At 35.2% G+C, this 26,179-nt stretch overlaps 1 protein-coding gene and 1 long non-coding RNA gene across 2 annotated transcripts; one reads left to right on the plus strand and one right to left on the minus strand.

Moving 5' to 3' along the window:
* The first annotated feature begins 4,777 nt into the window (after window positions 1–4,777).
* LOC123271908 lies at window positions 4,778–5,874 on the plus strand. Its single transcript, XM_044738457.1, has 2 exons — window positions 4,778–5,142; window positions 5,220–5,874. Exons 1-2 carry the CDS (start codon window positions 5,105–5,107, stop codon window positions 5,764–5,766), a joined length of 585 nt encoding a protein of 194 aa, XP_044594392.1. The 5' UTR covers window positions 4,778–5,104; the 3' UTR covers window positions 5,767–5,874.
* Window positions 5,875–21,445: 15,571 nt separating this feature from the next.
* LOC123271956 lies at window positions 21,446–23,356 on the minus strand. The gene is made up of 3 exons (XR_006510988.1): window positions 22,997–23,356; window positions 22,446–22,938; window positions 21,446–22,382 (listed from the first exon to the last, which is right to left on the minus strand). It is a non-coding gene; the product is annotated as an uncharacterized LOC123271956 (long non-coding RNA).
* Between the last annotated feature and the right edge of the window lie 2,823 nt (window positions 23,357–26,179).

Genomic DNA, 26,179 nt, shown 5'->3' on the forward strand with positions numbered 1-26,179 from the left:
AAACTAGGGCCGAATGCTCAAAATAATATTAAAATTAAGTCGTGTGCACACGACTCAGTTGGGTGATGCACCAGAATCCGTGCAAAGTAACCCGCACACGACTGAGTCTGGTGCAGAACACGAACCAGTCGGGTTTTAATCTTTCCGTGTATTTTGTGAGGTTACATTGATCAATCGAAACAATTAAAGATAAAAATATCGATCAAAACAATTAAAAATTTTCCTGTAAGCTCATGTAGGTTCATTATTCTGACTCAGATCTAAATTTTTAAAAAACCTGCTAAAAAAGTCTTTTTGTATAATCACAATATGCTGAGGTGATAAAATTATTTTTAAAAACTCGATAATTCTTTATAATTTTAATCAATTTTAAAGCTATTTTTTTCGACGGTTTTTGTCTTCTATAATTAGTTTTATCTTTTTGTTTCGAAATAGCATCCGTATTTATTTCACATTTATTATCAAAAACGCTCTTTTGTAACTTTTGCTGACGTAAAATTGAGAATTCAATCCATCAGGACTAATTTCAGGAAAAAAAGAAGCGGAAATATAAATATTGGTCTTCAAAGCGGTGGGTAATTGTGTGTGCTAAAGGATTTTACATACCAAATGAAGCACACTCAAATAAATCAAGGCCTAAAAAATTTCCTGCCAAGTCTTTTAAGGATGATTGGTTCTCTATGTCCAGGACTCACAATCGAATAATATCTATTACAAGACATTTGGAGAAAATATTGGAAGACATGATAAAGTTTTGCAGCGTAGGGACCACAACGCAAATGAACTTCACGATAACGTTCTTGGAACCATGGATCCGAACAAAAACAGTTTCACTGTAAAAAAATCGCGTCAAGTCCACGTTCATAAGACTATTAAGAAAAAAAAATTTTATTTCTTTACAAAAAGATATAAAATAAAAAATTAAAATATCCAAGTGACCGATATCCGAACAAAAACAGTTTCATTGTAAAAAAAACCGCGCCAAGTCCACGTTCAAAAGACTTCAAAAAAAAAAATAATCGTTTTTTACAAAAAAATATGAAATCAAAAAAACTCCAAGTACTGTTTATAACTTTATTAAAAATATAAAAAAAAAGTTAGTAGCAAGTTTAAAACTTAATGAAAATCTTTTTTAACTTACTTGGTGTGCATCTTTGAGTACCCCAAATTTTTAGAATTTAAGACATTAACGTTTTCTGAATGTTTGTGCACATAAAATTAAATATCGCTCACGAAAAAATTTGGGGTACTCAATGACGTACGCCAAGTACGTTAAAAAAGATTTTCATTAAGTTTTAAACTTGCTACTAACTTTTTTTCATATTTTTAATAAAGTTATAATCAGTACTTGGAGTTTTTTTGATTTTATATTTTTTTGTAGAAAACGATAATTTTTTTCGAAGTCTTATGAACGTTGACTTGGTACAGTTTTTTACAGTGAAACTGTTTTTGTTCGGATTTCACATCTTTTTGTGAAATGCCAATGTTATTATTCAAATTAGTTCTTATGAACGTGGACACATCCTTAAATTATTATTATTATAAATATATTTTTTATGAAATATAATAATTTTAATCCTGTATAGAAAAAACTAGCTCTTAATGACCGAAACAGATAATCCTATAGTTAGTCTGGCATTCTAAAATTTGGCGCCTAAAGTTTACTTATCCAGTAACTACAGTGTATGTAAAATTTCTCGCGTCGCACTCTAGTGTGTAGAAATAGAAACTGTTAAAACTCAATTTTAGACTGAAGTTTCCGGTCTACCTATGAAATTACTGCACATAAGCATTTTTTATAGTCTATGAATGTCAGATTTTGCACCGAAAAAAGTTCTAAAACTAAAAATTTACGTTGCTATAGTTTGTGCTGCTTAAATTTATTGATTCCAAACAGAATTCATTAAAAAGTATGTAAAAAGTAAATGATTAACAGTTTATTAAGATGTAGTCTATTATTAAAAAACATAACTTTCAATATAATTATTATAATAAATATATAAAATTTTCGGTAGGCTGGCGTTTGAACAGTACTTGGCGCCAGACTTATACCGAGTCTGTAGATGATTGTATATGATTTTCGGAAATTAAAAAAAATTTTGTTGTAAATTTAAAAATTAAAAGAAACAATTTTGGAACGTATTGAATGTGCGTGGTTACAAAATATTTCACTTTAATAATCTATCTACTAATATTTCACTTTAATAATCTATCTACTAGGATTTAAAAAAAAAATTGAAGTACACAATGACGCACACCAAGTACGTTCCGAAATTGTTTCTTTTAATTTTTAAATTTACAACAAAATTTTTTTTAATTTCCAAAAATCATATACAATCATAACGGTTACTTGAATTTTTTAATTTTTTATTTTATATCTTTTTGTAAAGAAATAAAATTTTTTTTTCTTAATAGTCTTATGAACGTGGACTTGGCGCGATTTTTTTACAGTGAAACTGTTTTTGTTCGGATTTCAGTATTTTTTGTAATTATAATAAAAATTGACAATTTTAATTTAATACATTTTCGGTGGCAAACTATCCCCTTTAAGCTATAGTTCATGTAAAAGTTATTCTTGCGCCACCTGGCGTGTGTAATTGCAAGCTGTTAAATATCTTTTTTTCATTGTAGTTTCCCATCGATTATAAGATTAGCATGCATCCTTATATTATTTAGTCTCTGGCCGTCTGCTTTTTACATAAAAAAAAAGTTAAAATCTAAAAATCTGGATCGCTATAATTTGTGCTAATTATTTTTAATAATTTTAAATAGAAATTATACAGATAATTGATAATAATCAAGTAATACGCGTAATAAAAAGCATAAACTACTATTATAAAATATCATATAAAAAAAAAATTAAAATAAATTTGAAAAAAAGTTTGTAACCTCAAAAAACCGTTCTACTTACGGTATATACACACTCGGTAGTCTGGCTTGAGAACGGAACTTGGCGCCAGACTCTATCGAGTTTGTTAAGTACATTTTTGACGGGTTTAATTTTATTGATAATGTAACTGAAAAGAAGAAAAATTAGGAAAACGGTTGACCCTGAAGGCCATCCCTGCAACTTCCCGCTAATTCCATACTTAGGCGCTTAAAATTGCACCAATGACGTTTTTGAGCTCTTCGAGCTCAAAAATACAATTTATGGGTTATTTTGAGCTCAAAGAGATTGCTTTCTTATGCTTTAAAGCTCTTCGAGCTCAAAAGTCTGATAGAGATTTGATGACACTATTTTTTGAATTTTTAAACCGCAATAACTTTTGAATGAATAAACCGATTTTTACGCGGTTAGAAGCATTTGACGCAGTTTTTTAAGCCTCACAAAGAATCTCAAATTTTGAATTGATCGCGCTAGGAATTTCGGAGTTATTCCGAAAAAACACTTTTTTCGGTTTTCTTTCGTTCACGATATCTCTCGAACAAATCAACCGATTTTGACCGGACTGGTGGTGATCGACGTGGTTTTTTGAGGTTAAGAGCTGATTAGTTTTTGGAATTGAACCTTTAATCCGTTTAAAAGTTATTCCAAAAAAACCACATTTGAAAAAAATTTTTTTTTCAGTTTTTTTAAGATTTCTAAAAATTTATTGATCTGAATCGGTCCAAATAGTTTTCAAAATCTAAGTTCAGTCAAGCCCTTTCGAATGGCACCAACCGCGATGAAATCGGTCAAGCCGTTCAAAAGTTATAAACGGTTCACATACTTTCACACACACACACACACACACACACACACACACACACACACACACACACACACACACACACACACACACACACACACACACACACACACACACACACACACACACACACACACACACACACACACACACACACACACACACACACACACACAAACACACACACTCGGGGCAGAAGAGATACTGCTACCGGGCGCGTCTCCCCGAGCGGATGGGAGAACGCTCGCTGTCCTTGGATGACACTTAATCTCTTAGTTGATGAGGTACAGCGGGTAGGAGCCAAGCAAAATAACCAAACAAAATAAGCTCCCGTGGACAAAACTCCCCTTTAATGGGTTGGTCACACTAACTGACCTAGCAAGACGATTGGTTCCTGCTGTAACTCACTGGGAGTGTCCGGAACCTGTATCGTAGTTTCCGACGATGCAGGCCACGGCTGATGTGAGCTTGCTCTGCCGAGGTGAAAGTTGCAGCAGTGGATCAGGAGCCAGCCACTTCGGGCCTTGATCAGGAAGTACGCAGTGAGTGTTAGAGATCGGAATCTTCACCGCTCCGAGCGAGTCTAGTCCGTCCGTGTATTCCGGGACTGGCTAAGTGTCGGCTAGGCCTCAGGGAACTGGGGTAGGAGTACTATCTCCGAGGGTACACCCGTTCCTAGTTATGGCAACCCGCTCCACTCCGTACGATGCGCTGGTAAATCAAAAAAGTATGAGTAGAAATATGGAAACAAACAAGAGTCAAAACGGGGCTCACGCCCAGCAAGCAGCTATCGTAGCAAGCGCTGAGATGAAGAGGGCACAAGCGCTGGAACACCTTGATAAGCTTACTAGAGAGCTGCATGAGTTTGTTGTCTAAAGTCAACATCCACAAAGAGATCAAGACGAAGACAACCGGTGTAGTCAACGCCCTTCAAAGGTTCAGAACACTTGATGACGGATGGCAGGCACAACAACGGCAAACTTCCAATGTCACACCGAAGAAGAGCAGACAACCTGCCGCAGACACCGTCGAAGAGATGGACACCGGTGCCGAAGGCGATGGTGAATCTCTAACAAAAGACAGAAGCGACACTGGTGTCAGGTCTGGGAAGAGGAAAGACCGTAACTCTCCTGACCCAACGGTCAACCAAGTAATGAAGAAAAAGGACACAAAACCAAGTCCTCCGAAAGAAGTGGCGGCACGGAGTGCCAAAAATAAGGAGGTCGACGCGTGGCAAAAAGTAGAATCGAAGAAGAGAAGGCCGGAGCAGGATCACCTCCCAAAGCAATTGCCGAAGGAGCCACGACCGGAACCTAAGCGGAAAAAATCGCGCAAATGGATCAGACCTGACGCGCTGATAATCCGCCCTGCCGAAAAAGAGAAGTATTCCGAGATATTGCGCCGCATAAAGCGTGATGTCCCAGCAGACCAGGTTCGAAATACCGTCGAGAAGATCCGCAGGACAATGACCGGAGATATGCTGATCACGTTGTCAAGGAAAAGTGCTGACAAAGGCCAAGCCTTGCAGAGGACCATCACAGGAATTCTTCAAGACGATGCTAAGGTAGTCTGTAAAGGTCCACAGGAGACCATTGAGATTCGAGACATCGACGAAAAAACGACGAAGGAAGAGATCCAGGCTGCCCTGAAAGAGGAAGTTGGAAAAGATCATGAGATACCTCTAGAAGGAATAAAAATCCGTAAGGCTTTCAGAGGTACGCAGACGGCTGCAGTCACTTTACCTATGACCATCGCGCGAAAATTAGTGGAAGGAACCGGCAAGATCCATGTCGGGTGGGTTAACTGCCGAATCAAAGCGACGACGAGACCTATCCAATGCTTTAAATGCTGGCACTTTGGACATGTTGGGCCCCAATGTAAAAGCCAAGTAGACCGATCTAAACTCTGCATCAGATGTGGACAAGAAGGGCACCGTATCGCGGACTGTAAAAATTCTGCCAAGTGTGCAATATGTGCTGACCAGCAAGGAGCAAAGGACGTGGCTCACCATGCCGGCACCTACAGATGCCCGGTATATCAGGAGGCGCTCCAGAAGTTGACGAACAAACAAGCATGAGGATATTGCAACTCAACCTCAACCATTGTGAAGCAGCGCATGACCTGCTCATGCAATCTGTGCGAGAATTAGAGCTGGACTTGGTACTGATAGCAGAGCCATATAAACACCTGAGTACCCAACCCTGGGAATCTGACAGCACATCCAAAGCTGTCATCTGGTCATGTGGCAAGCTTTCTTTCCAAAATGCAGTCGACAACAGCAATGCCGGCTTTGTAGCAGTATCAGTAGAAGGCATCCGCTTCTATAGCTGCTACGCACCACCTAGCCTCTCCATTGTTGACTTCACTGATTTCCTGGATCGACTAACCGAAGATGCGAAGCAATACTATCCAGTAGCGATAGCCGGAGACTTCAACTCTTGGGCAGTTGACTGGGGCAGCAAACATACAAACGCACGAGGGAAAGCACTACTGGAGGCCTTTACTACACTAGATGTGGTTTTGCTCAACAGTGGTGATACGCCGACCTACACCAAAGGTGACGCAAGCTCAATTGTAGACCTCACTTTTGTCAGTAATAGCCTTGCCAGAGGCGACTGCAACTGGAAAGTGTTGGACATCTACACTGCCAGCGACCATCATGCGATATTCTGGGAAATATCAAGCGACCAGAACCCCAAGAGACCAGTCAAGCAGTCTAACATCGTTGGTTGGAAGGTAAAATCTTTTGACCCAGAAGCATTACTAATAGCCCTCGATGGTGATCCGATCAACACTGGATGTGCAGAAGAACAGACTAAGGACCTGATGAGGAGAGTAACACATGCTTGTGATGCCAGTATGCCTCGTAAACGAGGCATAAATTCGAGACCTTCGGTGCATTGGTGGAACGACCACATCAGCGTCCTCCGTAAAGAGTGTCATAAGAAAAGAAGAATCTCTCAGCGCGGCTATCAACGGCCCAACTCAGTGGAGCTGATCGCAGAGTACAAAAAGGCGCGTCGTGAACTGAATAAAGCCATCAAAGAGAGCAAAAGAAGATGCTGGAAAGAGCTTATATACGAGGTGGATAAAGACGTGGGGTAGGCCTTATAAGGTGGTTATGACCCACCTGAAAAAACAACAAATGCCATCACCTACGTGTCCTCAACTTCTACAGAAAATCGTCACTGCACTGTTTCCACAGCAACGCAACTACGATTACCAGTTGGCGCCAGGCAAATTGGACGACATCCCATCTGTCACTGAAGAAGAACTGCTGGAGGCTTGTAACCGTGTAGGGAATAATAAAGCGCCGGGATTGGACGGAATCCCTAATTTAGCCTTGAAAACCATCATAAAGGCAGCTCCAACATTATTCCTAGACGCTTATAATGCATGCCTCAAGGAGGGGACTTTTCCTAGTAAGTGGAAACAGCAACGATTGGTACTGTTACCTAAAGGGAAGAAACCACCAGAAGAACCGTCATCTTACCGACCACTTTGCATGCTAGATACGGCGGGTAAGATACTTGAGCGCATAATTCATCAACGAATAGATGCAGTAGTCGACCCACTCCTGGCAGACAACCAGTATGGATTCCGGAAAGGACGATCAACCCTGGACGCGATCAATCTGGTTGTTAGCACGGCTAAAGAAGCGATCGCAGGAACCAGATGGAAGGGTGGCACAAAGAAGTATTGCCTGGTGGCGGCATTAGACATTAAAAACGCCTTCAATTCCGCCAACTGGAACTGCATCATGCAAGCTCTTCGAGAGAAAAACGTTCCAGAATACCTGTGTAGAATAGTGGCCAGCTATTTCACCGATAGAGTTCTTAAATACGACACGAAGAATGGTCTAAAAGAGTACGATATTACAGGAGGTGTACCCCAGGGCTCTGTAATTGGTCCACTGCTGTGGAATATCATGTACGATGGCCTATTGAGATTGAAATTGCCAAGAAGTGTAAAACTCGTAGCATATGCAGACGACGTAGCCGTAGTAATCGTCGCTAAACACCTTGACGAAATTAACAACATGTTCGACTTCACCTTCGAGCAAGTCCATCGGTGGATGAATACGGTAAACCTGCATCTGGCTACACACAAAACTGAGGCAGTACTTATATCCAGCAGAAAAGTGTTAGAGACCATCAAGCTGAAAATCGACGAACAAGAAATCACATCACAACCTTACATCCGATATTTGGGAGTGATACTTGATGCCCGTCTCAACTTTAAACAGCAAGTGGAACACGTCAGTGCCAAAGCGTCAGTAGTGAGGGCTAGTCTCGCACGACTGATGCCGAACGTCGGAGGGCCAAAGCAGAGCAGGAGACTACTACTATCATCAGTTGTCACATCGGTGCTCACATATGGAATATCCATTTGGGCAGACGCGCTGAAGTTGCAAGAATCATGGAGAAAAGCTGGACCAGTATATCGACTGAGCGCTGTAAGACTAGCCAGTGCATTCCGCACGATATCAGAAGTAGCAGTGTGTGTCGTTTCCGGAACTCTGCCGCTTAGAGTTCTAGCTGAGGAAAGACGGAACCTTTACCAACGAAAGAGGTCAACCACACTAAGTGCCGAGGAACTCAGAGCTGAAGAACGGCAAAACAACATCGCACGATGGCAATCGCAGTGGGACGCCGCGACAACAGGAAGATGGACACACCGTCTCATACCGAAAATCGACATTTGGATAAACCGGAGTCATGGCGAGGTCAATTACTATCTGACGCAGATGTTGTCAGGACATGGATGTTTTCGGACGTATCTTCACCGCTTCAAGCATGATGATTCACCGGAGTGCCCGTCCTGCCCAGGAATCAATGAAGACGCGGAGCACGTTTTCTTTGAGTGCCCACGATTTTACCTACAGCGCGATGAGCTGGAGATGATCCTGAAGAAGAAAATCCAACCAGAGACAATAGTAGAAGCAATGCTGTCATCAGAGGAACGCCGCAAACACGTTTGCAACAGAAGTCCTTATAGACTTGCGTTCCATCGAAAGAAAAAGAGCAAATGACAACAACTAGAAGAAAGGTAAAATAATACCTAATTACCAGAAGGAAGAGCAGTCGCTATATCCTCCCCCCACGAAGTAATGCCTAACGGCGGTTTCCATGAGGGATTAGAGGAAAGAGGAAAGTGGTTTAGGGTTTAGTGGGTAGGGGCGTTAGCGTCGAGTTTTAGTATGACGCTGTGTCGAGTCGCCACATATCCAGGCCAAACAGCTACGCCTAGAATCTGTAAAAAGGATTCCCCCTCCTAAGGGGGGGAAAAAAAAAAAAAAAAAAAACACACACACACACACACACACACACACACACACACATACATACAGACACCGTGACAACCTCGCGGGGATAGTCAGGGAAGCTTTCTGTGACCTTCAAACGTCGAGATCTGATGAAAACTCGATTTTTGCAAAACGGGGTGAAAACAATAACTTCCCGATTTTTGAAAATCTTCGATTTTCTTAGCGGGAAGTTAAAAATAATCATGGTAATTTGAATATTAGTTCATTGTCATAGTCGAAAGAAAGTGAAACGATTATTGAGTTTTTTGAAATCCTGGAGGAGACTGAAAGAATATATCATGATGATTTTAAAAGCATCAAATTTTACGCTGATACTGACAGTATACAGTTGAATAGTTTTTTCGAAAAAACTATAAAAAATATAAATCATCGCGAAAACATGTAGCTTAAAGATTATTGTCACTTTCCCAATGCTACTAACTCTTTTTCCGGACAAAAGTTAAGCAATGTATTCCATTTGTATCTTGAAACTCTGCAGAAAACGATAAGTTTATTCAAATATACAGTGCAATTGTACCTAATGAAATATTGGTGGTATGCATTTAATGTCGATGTTTTGCCATTGGGCCTGTTCAGCCGAACTAAGTTCTTAGTAAACTACGTATGTTAGTCAGAGTCCACAGTAAAAAACTTCGCGTCATTGCGTCAAAAAATTTTTTGGTAAAAATTATTGTGTTAAATATATCGGCAGCACTCAGACGCTCAGAACAAAATTTTATTCAATCTGAATGACTTATTTAGTTTACTAAGGAATTAGTTCAGCCAAACATGAATTGATTTATGAAACAGTAGATGTATGAACTGTTCCATTTCATAGTGGTGTGCAAAATAAATGATTACTCTTGGTTACACAATAATTGAAGCAGTCCAACGTAGGCTCATCTTTTTGATTTGGTTTGTGTTATCAAGAACTATACTTATAATTTATTAGGTAATGTATGTTCTTATTATATTCCAGTTAGGTTCGCCTCCAGTCTGCAGTGTACTAATGACGAAGCTGATTGATGGGTTCTACGAATGAATTTTGACTAATATTATCAAAGGATACACGATTATGATTATAGGCTACGAATTTTATGGTATTAAATACCAAGGTTATGGTACGTATCATTTAATAATTTTATGTATGTCATTCAAGTAAACTTTGATGTTGATACTAACATTTGTTCCAAAAGTAATGAATCAATACTATCTTTTACTGTAAAAGAGAAAAAATTTGCGTAATCAGGAAAAGGATGAGAAAAGTAATTCGGTAAATTTTTTTTCTATTTATTTTGTCAAATGAAAAATGAAATAGACAGTGACATACTTCTTTCACAGATTTTTTCAAATTTCAATGTACATTTTTTTAACAGTTAAATTTTCATATAAATAATCATTGCAAGTGTAAGTAATTCAAATTGTATGGAAAAATAATATAAATAAAAAAAATAAGAATAAGGGTTTAGTGATAAAAATTTATTTGGTCCACATTTTTTGAAAGAACAAAATTTTTTAAATCAACATTTCAATAAAATAATTATTTGCAACAGTTTTTTTAATTAATCATCAGAATCAACAATAACACTTATTTGGTGCGGAAAAAAATGTTTTGTCTGATAAGAAGACCGTTAAGAAATATAGTATAGCTTAGTATAGCTATTCTAGCCATCTAACAGATCGCTTCAATAGCCATATAATATTGCTTCTGTACAAATTTTCATTGGTACAGTAACATTTTACGAGTCGCTTTCTAATACAGTAGACTCTCTCTCTCTATTTGACTCATCCATCCAAACGGAAAAAAAATAGGTGCAGCAACAGGATCCTTCCTGTGGGAGCTACACGATAAAAATAAAAATTTTAAATATCGTTATTTTTTAGCAATTTTACACTGCATACAGTCGGGAATGAATTTGGAGTATAATTTCATTTCTATCACTTAGAGTACCGGACTGAATGAATAAAAATAATTCTTAATCAATTAAAATGTCTCATACGTAAATTTTTTCTTGTCGAGATTAAAAAAATATTTAAATTGAAAAAAAAAATATCAAATCTGTAAAAAACTCAAATTTTGAAGAGAAAAAAAAATTCGAATTTGAAAAGTAAAATTCGAATTTTCAAAAAAATTTGAAATTTGAAAAAATTCCAAATTTTGAAAAATATGTCATTGTGAGTAAGTTACAATAACAATTTGATTGGGGCTTATAAGAATTTTTTTAGTAATTTACGTAATGATATTCAAAAAGTATGACAATGGATGAAACATTTTTTTTTTTAATTTTTTTTTCTGGGTTTAATATTTCTTCAAAATCAAAAATTTTTTTTTAATTTGAATTTCTTTTAAAAATCATAATTTTTTTCCAAAATTTGAAATTTATACAAATTTGATTATTTTTTTCATTTTTAATATCTCTTTAATCCTGAAGAAAAAAAAAATTATCTATAAAACTCATTTTAATGGACCAAAAATTAATTATATTTATTCTATTTTGTACTCTTGATTATTGTTCTATAGTGTTAACAAACTCAAATTTTGAAAATGACAAAAAATTACAACGTTCCCTAAATTCATCTATCCGATTTATTTATAATTCAAAACGTGACGAACACATAACACTTATAGGCGAGAACTAGGTTGGCTTAGCATCAAGAGTCGTCGTATCTATTTCTTAGGCTGTTATTTTTATAAATTATTACTTGTTTGTAAACCCAGTTATCTGCGTGAATTGTTCATTGAAGATACGGATATAAGAAGATCAGAAAGATTAGCAATAAAGAAAAACAACATTAACTTTAAAATGCCAAATTTTTGTACAACTTATTAAGAGACTTCTTTTGTTGTTACTGCAATTCTTCTCTGGGAAGAACTGCCAAATGAAATAATAAATGCAACTAGTCTTGAAGCATTTAAGAATAGGTTATTTAACTACTTGTTTAAATTAGATATCTAAATTATTGTACACTAATACTAACTAAATCATTATAAATACAATGATAGTTATTCATCATTTAAGACTTAAGATTATTAGAAAATTGTATAAAATAATTAAAAAATATAAATTGTTAACAACAAATTAGGGTATTGTAATTTTAATTTTGTGAGTAAGCTCAGACGTTGTCTTAAATTATCATCTCAGTTAAATCATAATATAAATTTACAAATAAAGAATTAAAACTCAATAAATCAATACTGAAATAATAATAATACTTAAGTACTAAAATAAGTAATTAAACTAATAATGTATATTTTTATTGTACTGTATATTATTAAATATGTAATTTTGTATTTGCCATTCGGCCATTATAGCCTTGGCATAAAAATAAATAAATAACTAAATAACTACTCTAAGTATTAGAAATCCGAACAAAAACAGTTGCACTGTGAAAAAAATCGCGCCGTCCAAGTTCATAAGACTATTAAGAAAAAAAATTTTATTTCTTTACAAAAAGATATAAAATAAAAAATTAAAAAATTCAAGTAACCGATATGATTATATATGATTTTCGGAAATTAAAAAAAATTTTGTTGTAAATTTAAAAATTAAAAGAAACAATTTTGGAACGTATTTAGTGTGCGTGGTTACAAAATATTTCACTTTTTATGAAATTCGTAAAATCTATCTACTAGGACTTTTAACAAAAATTGAAGTACACAATGACGCACACCAAATCCGTTCCAAAATTGTTTCTTTTAGTTTTTGAATTTACAACAAAATTTTTTTTAATTTCCGAAAATCATATATAATCATATCGGTTACTTGGATTTTTTAATTTTTTATTTTATATCTTTTTGTAAAGAAATAAAATTTTTTTTTCTTAATAATCTTATGAACGTGGACTTGGCGCGATTTTTTTACAGTGCAACTGTTTTTGTTCGGATTTCAGTATTTTTTGTAATTATAACAAAAGACAATTTTAATTTAATACATTTTCGGTGGCAAACTATCCCCTCTAAGCCATAGTTCATGTTAAAATTATTCTTGCGCCGCCTGGCGTGTGTAATTTTAAGCTGTCAAATATCTTTTTTTCACTGTAGTTTTCGATCTATTATAAGATTAGCATGCATCCTTATATATTATTTAGTCTCTGGCCATCCGCTTTTTACATAAAAAAAAAGTTAAAATCTAAAAATATGGGTCGCTATAGTTTGTGCTGATTATTTTTATTAATTTTAAATAGAAATTATAAAGATAATTGATAATAATCAATTAATACGCGTCATAAAAAGCATAAACTACTATTATAAAATATCATATAAAAAAAAAATCAAAATAAATTTGAAAAAAAATTTGTAGCCTCAAAAAACCGTTCTGCTTACAGTATATACACACTCGGTAGTCTGGCTTGAGAACGGAACTTGGCGCCAGACTCTATCGAGTCTGCTAAAATTGCTAAAAATTTACGTTACTTAAAATCCGAACAAAAACAGTTTCACTGTAAAAAATCGCGCCAAGTCCACGTTCATAAGACTATTAAGAAAAAAAAATTTGTTTTTTTCTTTACAAAAATATATAAAATAAAAAAATAAAAAAATCCAAGTAACCGATATGATTGTTTATGATTTTGGGAAATTAAAAAAAATTGTGTTATGAATTTAAAAATTAAGAAAAAAAATTTTGGAACGTATTTAGTGTGCGCGGTTGCAAAATATTTTACTTTTAATGAAATTCGTAAAATCTATTTACTAGGACTTTAAAAAAATTTAAATACACATTGACGCACACCAAGTACGTTCCAAAATTTTTTTCTTAATTTTTAAATTTATAACACATTTTTTTTTTAATTTCCGAAAATCATAAACAATCATATCGGTTACTTGGATTTTTTTATTTTTTTATTTTATATATTTTCGTAAAGAAAAAAACAAATTTTTTTTTTTTAATAGTCTTATGAACGTGGACTTGGCGCGATTTTTTACAGTGAAACTGTTTTTGTTCGGATTTTAGTATTTTTTGTAATTATAATAAAAATTTACAATTGGTACCAACTTAAATCTCGCGTTGGTTGCATTTTTTATAGCAAACTATCCCCTTGAAACTACAGTTTATGTAAAAATAATTCCAGCGCACCCTGGCGGGTGTAGATGCAAGCTGTGAAATATCTTTTTTAACTGTAGTTTCCCATCTAATGAAGGATTACTATGCATTCTCGAATTATTTAGTCTGTGGCAGATCACTTTGCCCATCGAAAAAAAGTCAGGATCGAAATTTTTGCGTTGCTATAGTTTGTGCTGATTAAATTTAATAATTTCAATTAGATTAATTGTTATAAGTGAATATAATTAATTAATAACAGTCAAATAAAGTATGAATTACTATTATAATATACAATTTAGGAAAAAAAAGTACCGTAGAATTAAATAAAATTTTTCAACCTCAAAATACCGTTCTGCTTACAGTAAACATAGTCGGTAGTCTGGCGCTCCGTTTACAGCAGATTTGAACGGAACTTGGCGCCAGATTCTACCGAATCTGTGGATTTTTAATTGTATTTCGCGCCTCTTCCTCGAGATCAAGTTGTAGTACCTCTACTATGTGCCTTCGTCACCACAAATTTTTCAAAGTGTAAAATAGAAAAAGTTGCGTCTGCGCATGACCTGCGCCGCCATGACATTTCATTCTTCATCTTTGTGCCCGAGTCGTCACATGGTAGTTAAATAAAAAATTTAATAATTTCATCAAAAATTGATCATTATTAAAAAATATCATCATGGGAAAATCAAGAAAACGCAGCCGAGAATATTCATCGGACGAAGAAAGTAACAGGAGTATGAAAAAAAGACTAGATCGTATGGAAAAAATGATGACTGAATTTTTTCGCGATGGTAAGTAAAAACAAATAAATAATAAAACATTTCTACAGTTATTATTATATCTATGTATAATAATAATTAAGTTGATGTTGTAAAAATTCGGCTTCTGGTCTGCAACTAATGAGTCGAGATAATTTACATACAGCTACTTACTAACCTCGCCGGTACAACCGACGCTGGAGTAACCCCACACCAAAGTAATGTTGACAATTCCTTGCAAGGATTGTCAGAAAAATACTTGGTGAATTTAAATTTAAGTGCCAATCCAGTTGACACGTAAATTTAGGTTATAGTTGCAACATAAACAATACCTTGCAAGGATTGTTTAAAAATGCAACAGCTGATCAAACAATCTAACCTCTGCTAGGTTATAATTATGATTGTCAAAAAAAAAAAAAAAAAAAAAAAAAAAGAATAGAATTTAATTTAAGATTGTCTGCAGGTGATTACTACGATCGTCGCGGTCATTCTTCTCGGAGAGACGATCAGGATTACAGATATCACCGTGACTCTCGTAGAAGCTCATCTCCAAGACGCTATTATGAACGATCAAGAGACAGATACAATGATAGCGAGACTGATCATTATGACAGTCGGTCAGAGTATCGTTCTCGCAGTCGTGAAAAGACAGTGGATGATTCTAGTAAAAATTCTGGAGGAACAGTATCGGCAGATACTGAAAGTATCAACAAGAATCATACATTACCAACGTCGCAGCCACCTGTTAATACGGCAGACCCTACAGCTGCTCCTACAGCTGATTTGACAACTCAGAATACTGCGCCAGCTCCAATATCGAGTGCTACTGGTGTGGCTACACCTTCGACTCCTGGGGAACAACCTTTGGAACTAGAGGTTCTAAAAATAATCGGAGACCGATTAAACCCAGACAGAGTTCTATTGCCAGCTATTCACAAGGATCTTGCCGTCAGAGTCGAAGAGATCATTAACAAAGGTCTTCCTACAACCGAGAAAAAGACTCTCTTGCAAAAATTTCCACCTCCAGAAAATGGTCTATTTATGGACCCACCCAAGCTCAATTTCGAAATTAAAACTAATATTCCTGATAGCATCGTAAAAAGAGACGATCGCATTGTAGAAAAACAGGCCCGTATATCAGCAAGTCTAGCTGGTATAACTAAGCTGATGTCAATGTCCTTGCAGCTTCCACAGGACCAAAAATTAGCCATGCTGGAGATATTGGGTGGTGTTTCCAGAATTTTAGCAGACTTGCAACATGAGGAATCGGAAATTAGAAGGAGTTTAATCTTAAAAAATATTGACCCTTCTAAACATGATATCCTTAAGTCTACTTCATCGAATGAGTGGTTATTCGGCGGAAACTTGGATGAAAAATTTAAGGCAGCTCGACTCTTGGAATCAACTGCCAAGAAGATCAAACCAGCAGCTCAAACAGGTTCAAATAATGAATCAAAAAACTTGAAGGGCCCGTCTCGTCGCCCATCATACAAATCTTACAACAACTCGACGACGAGCGGGCAGAAATCAACATCATCTCAGAAGACTTACCGGAGTCACAAGCAACCGAAGAAGAGTTATCCACAGTCCAAGAAATAATCATGGATGACAGTGTAAGTTGTCCAGCAGGACGTTTAAGATCTTTTTCTAAGTCTTGGTCGGAAATCACCTCCGACGAGACCATCTTGAGCTGGGTCCGTGGGGTTAAAATCCCCTTTTCAAGGAAAGTATTTCAGGCTCGCCCTCCTTCAGAACCTCATTGGTCTGAACAAGAACGGTTAGCTATAAATCAGCAATTAGATGAGTTGTTGAAAAAGGGAGCTATTGCGGAGACTAATGCTACCCTCGGTCAATTCTTGTCTAATATTTTCCTTGTTAGTAAGCCAGATGGAGGTTATCGCTTAATTTTAAACCTTAAAAATCTCAATGAGTTTATTGACACTGAGCATTTTAAGCTTGAAGACAGTAAAGTTGTTAGAAAATTATTAACCTCAGATTGTTTTATGATATCTATTGATCTAAAGGATGCTTATTACTTAATTTCGGTTGCTGAATCAGATAGAAAGTATTTGAGATTCCAATTTCTTGGAAAAATTTATGAGTTTACCTGTTTACCTTTTGGTCTAAATATTGCTCCATATATTTTTACAAAAATTATGAAACCAGTCGTCTCATATTTGAGGTTATTAAGAACCTTACTGGTAATTTATTTAGACGATATTTTAGTAATAGGCCTATCGTTTGAGATGTGTTCCAAAAATGCAAGGATCACTCTTGCATTATTAAAAACTCGGATTTATTATAAATTTTGAAAAAAGCCAGTTAACACCGTCCAAACGATGTAAATTTTTAGGATTAATTTATGATTCTAAGGAGATGGTAGTAGAACTTTCAATCGAAAAGAAAAACAGAGTAACTGAGTTAGTTAGGAAGTTTGATCGAATCAAGAAATGTAAGATTAGAGAGTTTGCTGCTTTTATTGGTACTCTGGAATCGTGTAGTCTAACACTAAAGTATAGTAGAGTCCATATGCGTAGTTTTGAGAGAGAGAGATTCGTAGCTCTGCGAAGTAATAAAGATAATTATGATCGCGACATGACTATTGCATCAAACTTAAAAGATGACCTTGATTGGTGGAAGAAACACGTGTTAGTAGCTAAAAACTCTATTAAAATATTCAAGCCCGTTATAGAAATCTTTTCAGATGCTTCAACGTCAGGGTGGGGAGCAGTCTGCAAAGACAACCGAGTACATGGTCATTGGAAGGAATATGAACGTTCCCTACACATAAACATCCTAGAACTGAAAGCAGTATTTTTTGGGTTAAAGTGTTTCTGTGAGGACTTAAGATCCTGTGACATCCTATTGAGGGTAGATAATACCACTGCTATTGCGTACATCAACAAGAAAGGCGGTATAAGGGTTCCGCAGCTGAGCATGTTAGCTAAAGAAATCTGGACATGTTGTGAAAAAAGAGAGCTGTGGATTTTTGCATCCTATATTCGCTCAAAAGACAACTCTATCGCTGACTTTGAGTCTAGAAGACTTGAACCAGAGACAGAGTACAGTCTTGCGGAGTATGCTTTTAACGCTATTATAGATAAGTTTGGAGAACCAAAAATTGATCTTTTTGCTACTCGAGCTAACGCTAAATGCACGCGGTACGTGTCCTGGAAAAAAGATCCGGGATCGATAGCTATTGACGCATTTACCATCAGTTGGAAATCAAAATTCTTTTATGCTTTTCCACCTTTTTCCACTAGTTTACGGGTGCTGGAGAAAGTCCGAGTGGATGAAGCCCGAGGCGTATTAGTGGTACCCCATTGGCCCGCTCAAGCTTGGTTTCCAGTATTTTTATCCATGCTCGATTCTGAGCCTATTTACTTTAAACCAGACATTAACTTGCTTCTTACTTTCAACAGACAACCCCACCCAGTATGGCGGAGGATTACCCTGGTATCAGGCATTATATCAGGAGAGCCTACGCATTAAAAGCTGTCCCAGAAGACTCCATGGAGGTTATGCTAGCGTCGCTGAGTGAAGGATCTATGAAGCAGTATGACACTGGATTAAAAAAATGGTGGAATTTTTGTAGTGTCAACCAAATAGACCCTTTAGCTAGTACCACACAGAACGTACTAGGATTTTTGACATCGGAATACAAACATGGCGCTACGCATGGGTCTCTGAACAGCTTTCGATCTGCTATTGCTCTTATCTATGGCCCTGAGCTTGGGGAAAACCCGGAAATTAAAAGATTTTTTAAAGGTGTATCGAAACTAAGACCACCTAGACCAAAATATGACTGTACGTGGGATCCGGGACTAGTTTTAGATTGTTTAAAAAAATGGGGTGATAATGACAAACTCAGTCTTGAAAAATTGTCCCTGAAACTCGCGTCCTTATTAGCGTTGGTAACAGGACACAGAATGCAGACGCTATCTCTAATTGACGTCAGAAATATTTGCACACGGAGAAGCGCTATGGAAATAAAAATTCCAGATCCAATAAAAACATCTGGTCTGAATAGGAATCAACCCTTGCTATCTATTCCGTTCTACCAAAAGCAAATTTTGATTTGTCTTGCTACCACACTAAAACTATACCTAAATAAAACCAAACAATTGAGAGGAACTGAAAATAAACTATTCATTTCATTTCGGAAGCCGCACAAGGCCGTGTCTTCGCAAACCTTGAGTCGTTGGATAAAGGAAGTATTAAAAGACAGTGGTGTAGACACGACTATATTTAGTGCTTATAGTACGAGACACGCATCAACTTCAGCAGCTAACAGAAGTGGAATTTCCATCGACTGTATTTTGAAGACTGCAGGATGGTCATCAAAATCTGAAACGTTTGCGAAATTCTATAAAAGAGATCTGATTAAAGATAAGAACGCTTTTGCTTTAAGTATATTAAATAATTAACCGTTGTATTATTCTTTCAGAAATAATAAATATTCTACTTACTAAATAACTTGATTGAATATACAAGAATTTAATAGCCGTAACAACTTTCAACAGCTACAACTTGATCTCGAGGAAGAGGCGCGAAATACAATTTAATGATTAAACGAGCTTACCTGTAAGTGAAGTTCAATCATAATTGTATGGAGCGCCTCTTCCGAAGAGATCAACTCCCTCCCAACAATATTCCCTTTTCTTACTATCTTTCCAGATGAGTAAGAAACCCCTTTTTTTTTTGTTACGGCACAACTTTCAAAAGAATGAAATGTCATGGCGGCGCAGGTCATGCGCAGACGCAACTTTTTCTATTTTACACTTTGAAAAATTTGTGGTGACGAAGGCACATAGTAGAGGTACTACAACTTGATCTCTTCGGAAGAGGCGCTCCATACAATTATGATTGAACTTCACTTACAGGTAAGCTCGTTTAATCATTAAATTTTATTCTGTAACTTCTATAGAAAAAATTCTGTTACTGCCCCCAAGAAAATCCTGTTGCTCCCACAGGACTGCATCCTGTTGCAGAACCTATTTTTTTTTTCTGTGCAGAACCATTCTCTGTATTTGACTCGTCCTTTCGTCTCCATTATAACCCACAAAAATTAATCAGTTTTACCCAGTTTGGCTGTGCTAACTGGAAATTGATCGAAAAATTATAATTTCTTGAAATTTCGATACCAATTAGGTTAATATGAAATTCTAACAAGTATCTAATGGCGGTCTCAATTTGTTTATAAATAACAGGTAAACAAAAAAAAATGTAAATTAAAAATTAAATATCTTTGAAACTATTGATCTGGCAGGTTTTTGCATAAAATTTGTAGAGCTTGAAAAAATCTACAACTTTGCTTCTGGGTAAATCCCTGTCAGACTGATAGTTTATTAATTATTAACAATCGAAGTTTTATAAACAAATTGAGCTAGCAAGCTGAAAAATCAACCGATTTCATTTTTGCTATTTTCCACATATTTCTGGTAATAAAAGGAACATTTTTAACATTTTTAAAAATTTTCATCTCAAAAATTTAATTTTTAAAAATCAAAAAACCGCTTTTTTTGGAAGCCAATATCTCCGAAACTAAATTTACTACAGCACTCGCAACTATTCTCAAAAATCTAGAATTTAATTGCGAGAAACTTGGCTATTTTTAAAAAAATTAATTTTTGATTGGGGCCAAATAATAGCGAGTTGAACGCGAGCGGATTTTCAATAAAGCGAACGCGTTCGCTACCCGGACTGATCCTAGAGAGGGAACTAAACAGTAGTACTCAACTGATATCGGCTCCCCAAGCACAGTAACAAGCAGTTGTACCGTTTTTTTTTTTTTTTTTCACTAGCCGGACAATAAGCTGCAGTGGGAGACAGGATTGTCAAATACAAAGAGCGATTTCATTAAAATACAAAGAGCAAAAAAAAAAAAGAAACACTTTCCAATTGAGTGTTAATATCTTTCTTATCAAATATTGAATTTTTTACAATTTCAGTTAAAATAACGATGTTTCTTGTTTTGTAAACGATTAACATAGACATATAACAAATGTCATACCCTTAGTCCAAAAAATTATACTGTCGTGGTAAATGTGATACAATTATCAATTCGTTAAAACTTTAATCAATTCATGTTTTATTTGGCTTAAAATAGACACAATTGATATTATTCCAAGAATCTATCAATTTTCATGATAGAATAGAATGGATTAATCGGAGTCATTGAAACTTTGAGCAAACTGATCAAAATCAACAACCGATGATGTATAGTACCAATCCATAAAAATTTGTAAAGAGCAAACAGACTTTTCAAATTCTAAAATTTACGGCAATATCATTTCATCAATACATGCATAGAAAATTCTAAAATTCAATCAATAAATATGTCGAGTCACACAATTCTCGCGATTCTGCTTGATATGAGCCATCCGTCTAACTATGCCAGCGATCCGCCGGCGAGCTCGCGATTTTAAGGTCTTCGATTTTCGCCGTCGTTTTTTATTCCAAATTTGGAATTTCTTGATCATTACTTTGAAAATCAGCACGAGGATCATCCAAAGCGAACATAAAGGGATTATGAAATAGTCAAGCTCAAAATAGCCGAAATCAAGTTGGTCGTTCTGCTCTGCGGCTTCGATTCTTGCGATTAATTACTTTTTCCGTAACAATCGTTTAAAGAGTGATTTTTTTTTTGTGATATTATTTTTATATTATTTTTTATAATATATACTATATTCGTTAAAATATAGATATTGAGATAAGTGTACTTCGTCGTGTAATTTTTCATAAGGAAGATGATTACTATTCATAATACAAACAGCTGAATCATTTTTCAAAAGTTCTTCTAAGCACACAGGATATTTCATAATGAAATTCCTGTATAAGTATTTTTTATCAGAGGTATATGACCACAATCCTGTCATTAATAATTCTTTTTCAATTTTGAAATCAAAATGTACATGAAAGTGATTTACATACAGCTGTTCTAAGGTATCGACTTGTTGACGCGCTGGTTTCGCCAAAACAGCAGACAAATGACCCTGCAGCGTGGAATTAAAAATCAACATAAACAACCTAGCAGAAAAAAAAGTCAGTCGCATGGACATTCTTCTCATCGGGACTATCATTTCCATGTCTAACATCAACGACAACATATCCATGAGAGCTTCACGTAAATGATAATTGTGGTTTATATAAATCAAAATTAAAATTATTGTTAAAATGAAAACCAAAATATTAACTGTCCAAACATTGAAATAACAGTCGATGATTTGACTAATTACTGGTACAGTTTTTTGTCTTCGCGTTAAAATCACGTAGCTGTCTTGATCGTAGGAAGCCATTATGTCTACATATTTCACGGCGGTAAATTTTATAATGTAAGGTTTCCACAAAAAGTCATGTGTACGATTTTTGAATGGATTTCTATAAGAAACGTCATAAATAGTATCCACTTCTGGTGTGCTATTAATCATTGATAGTGAAGTTTTGAAGAAATCATTAGTAAGTGGTGAAAGAATCTCCTGGTTTTTACGGAATGAAGCATTGCTTCTTATTCCGTCTTTGAAACCTTTTAGTGGAAAGCCGTCCAACCGTGCCGATTTGTTAAACTTGATACTTTCACAGATTTTGGCATCTACAAAGATAAGGAGAAAAACTAATTAAAGAATGAAACTAAAAATTTATTACTATTCAATACCATTTGTAAATTGTTGACGGATAAGTGTCCATCAACTATCTGAACTATTAAAGCCTACTACTCGTTCCCAAGGCTTTGGAGCGTAGTTTGAAAAGGGATTAAAAGTAAAGATCAGCGTTTGATTGTTGAACTCATCTTGACAAATATAAAACGATGAGAGAGCTTCTATCTCCCACAATAATTTCAATACAGCTGCTGAATTCTGACATTGCGTTCCAACAATGACGAACAGCGACTTCACGTTCCAAATTTTCGCTGTTTTTATCTCGTGAATATTTTTCATCAGTGCTTCGAGTGAATCACCAGATAAAACAAAGGATGGATGCCGCGGGTAGTATTCTTTAATGACCTTCGATGAAAAATGATCATCTATGACAATTATCGATAGATTGGCAGTTTTGTCCCTTGTAATTTCATATACAACATCAATCAGATCGACAGTAACGATCACCGGCTTCAATTCATCCAGAAAGCACATTTCCAGCAACTGCCTCTGTTAAAAAAAATCGATATAAAATTACTATTTTCATTAATTACTCGAAATAAATTACCGTGTGAATGTGAAAATCTGAGGAAGTTGTCTTGAGATACCAATCTTATCATTACACTGGACCACACCACCAACAAGCAAACTCAACACAATATATTTCACGCAAAATTTGATAGCTTGCATAACGTTTGCTCTCTAGGACTTGTCACTCATGACTGAGGCATCAAGTAGCTGATTTGATGACATACATCGTTAATAGTTAGAGATACGTGTCCACTCGTCAGGATACCACGTATTTTTTTCCGCAGCTGCGTATTCATAGTTGAGTGCATTGCGTGCTTGCAAATTTGCATACATAAACTCTAGGGAGATTTACTCGGCGTAAGCAGGTGTAAAAAAAAGGTATACCTGAACAAAGGAAAATACATTGCTTATCGATTATAAAAAGCAAAAAGGTTCAGATATAACAAGTTGGGTACGGTTCAAATTGTAAAAACCTCGTAGTTGTTGTGGATAATATTATTTTTTTCCTCTACTTTCAATAATTTAAAAATTAATTAATCAAAACAATCATTCATTCTGCTTCCATAATTACGAACAGTAACACATAAGATTGGTCACCGGATTTTTATTTTATTTCTTTTAGCAAACTTTCCTCCATGAAAATTTAAAATTTATTACTCGAAATGAAACATTATTGAATTGTAATATTTCCTAATCTAGATATAAAATCAATTCAACAGAACTATTACAACAATTATCGAATCACGACAAAAAAAGTACTGTATTCTATGAATGAATTCAATGCTTTGATAACTTCAAGTCACAGAATATACAAGAATTGAGATCCTGACTTTTGGGAAGAAGGTACGTAAAGAGTATGCAGCAAAATCTCTCTAGACTTGACATGTCAGGCTAAAAACATTCTCTACACTCAAAATTCATTCCTACTATTTCAAAATTTTTTACCTCTACACGAAAAAAAAAATTTCATTATGGTAAACTAATTGTAGAGTAATCACAACTATACACAGTTTACTGTTCATTGTAGAGTTACAGGAACAAAATGTTATTTAGTTCTGATAACTCAATGTTGTTGAGCTCTCAGAGCTCTACGGGATTGTTCTCAGAGCCAAACGGTATAGTTGGCAGCGCTCTACGTTGCGCAGTAGTGGAGTGCGCTGACATATTTCATAACCTTCTAAAATGATAAACAGAATTATTTTGTTACTCATCCATATTATTAAAAATATATGAGAACAATTAAGTTTCCAGTTTATTTATTTAAGGAAATAGGTTTGTTTCTTATGTCAAATTGAATTCCGTTAGAACAGTTTTGTATTTGTGGTTTTTCACGGTTCATTTGCAGTGACTGTTAATTTAATTTATTAGTTTAATATATTGTGATAAGTTATCGGAATACATTATAAAGACCCCATTTAACACAAAATAAAATTTGTTTTCGTTTATTTATTTTTTTTGTGCATATACAGTAGTGATTTTGTGTCCAATATTTATTGATATAATTAAGAAAATAAGATAATTTTGTGACGGCCATATTTTTATTTTACAAATAATTTTTATTTGTAATATAAGTTCTATTATTATTTTATTTCTATTACAATACTATTCTTATCTGTCATATACAATTATTGTTGGCAATATAAATTCGTTCTGCGACATTTATTTATTAAATTATCCGTAGTTGCAAAATATTTTACTTTTGATGAAATTCGTAAAATCTATTTACTAGGACTTAAAAAAAATTGAAATACACAATGACACACACCAAGTACGTTCCAAATTTTTTTTTAATTTTTAAATTTACAATAAAATTTTTTTTAATTTCCGAAAATCAAATACAATCATATCGGTTACTTGGATTTTTTTATTTTTTTATTTTATATCTTTTTGTAAAGAAGAAACAAATTTTTTTTTTCTTAATAGTGTTATGAACGTGGACTTGGCGCGATTTTTTTTTACAGTGAAACTGTTTTTGTTCTGATTTTAGTATTTTTTGTAATTAAAATAAAAATTTACAATTGGTACCAACTTAAATCTCGCGTTGGCTGCATTTTTTATAGCAAACTATCCCCTTGAAGCTACAGTTTATGTAAAAACTATTCCAGCGCACCCTGGTGGATGTAGATGCAAACTGTGAAATGTATTTTTTTAACTGTAGTTTCCCATCTATTGAAAGATTACCATGCATTCTCGAATTATTTAGTCTGTGGCATGTCACTTTTTACATCGAAAAAAAGTCAGGATCGAAATTTTTGAGCTTACTATAGTTTGTGCTGATAAAATTTAATAATTTAAAGTTGATTAATTGTTATAATTGAATATAATTAATTAATATCAGTAAAATAAAGCATGAATTACTGTTACAATATAAAATTTAGGAACAAGAAGTACCGTAGAATTAATAAAATTTTGCAACCTCAAAATACCGTTCTGCTTACAATAAACACAGTCGGTAGTCTGGCGCTCTGTTTACAACGGATTTGAACGGAACTTGGCGCCAGATTCTACCGAATCTATGGATCAATGCTAAATCGTAAAAAAAATTACTAAGCAGACTGCCAAAAATTTGTTATAGTCTCAGAACGATCCTGTAGAGTTGGGAGAGGTAAATAACGTTTAGCTTTCAGAGCTCAATGACGTAGAGTTACAGGAGCCAAACGGTATTGTTACCATAAGAATATGTTAATCTACTGAAACTTTTTACAATTAACTAACTACTATAGAGTTCCTATAGCAAAATTTTTTTCTCCGCGTATCACGGTTAAATGCGTGCTGTGTTGACTTAGTACGAAATTTTAAAATAACCGCCTAAAATGTAATCGGCCATACCCGAGTCGAAAAATAACTACGGTTTTAGGTCTCAAATGTGAGTTCCCGGGAAAAAATGATCAGACCTGACCATGCCTGTTCATGTATGATCAGGCCTGAAGTTAGACCTGATCATGCCTGTTCATGTATGATCAGGCCTGAAATTAGACATGATCATGCCTGTCCATGCCTGCTTATGTCTGAAGCGTCAAATACGCTCAGGCCTGTTCATGTCTGACGGGTTAGATACGCTCAGGTTTGATCAGGCCTGTTCATGCCTTTTCATGTCTGAAGCGTCAAATACGCTCAGGTCTGATCATTCCTGAACAGGCCTGTTCATGTCTGAAGGGTTAAATACGCTCAGGTCTGATCATGCCTGTTCATGTCTGATCAGGCTTGTCCATACCTGTTC

This window comes from Cotesia glomerata, linkage group LG9, assembly GCF_020080835.1.
Source record: "Cotesia glomerata isolate CgM1 linkage group LG9, MPM_Cglom_v2.3, whole genome shotgun sequence".
Lineage (NCBI taxonomy): Eukaryota > Metazoa > Arthropoda > Insecta > Hymenoptera > Braconidae > Cotesia > Cotesia glomerata.

Excerpts from the sequence above, each read along its gene's own strand:
- LOC123271908 (XM_044738457.1), top strand. The coding sequence starts at position 5,105 with ATGTCCCAGCAGACCAGGTTCGAAATACCGTCGAGAAG. Across the intron at positions 5,143-5,219 it reads TTCGAAATACCGTCGAGAAG|GACCATCACAGGAATTCTTC; the intron begins ATCCGCAGGACA and ends AGCCTTGCAGAG.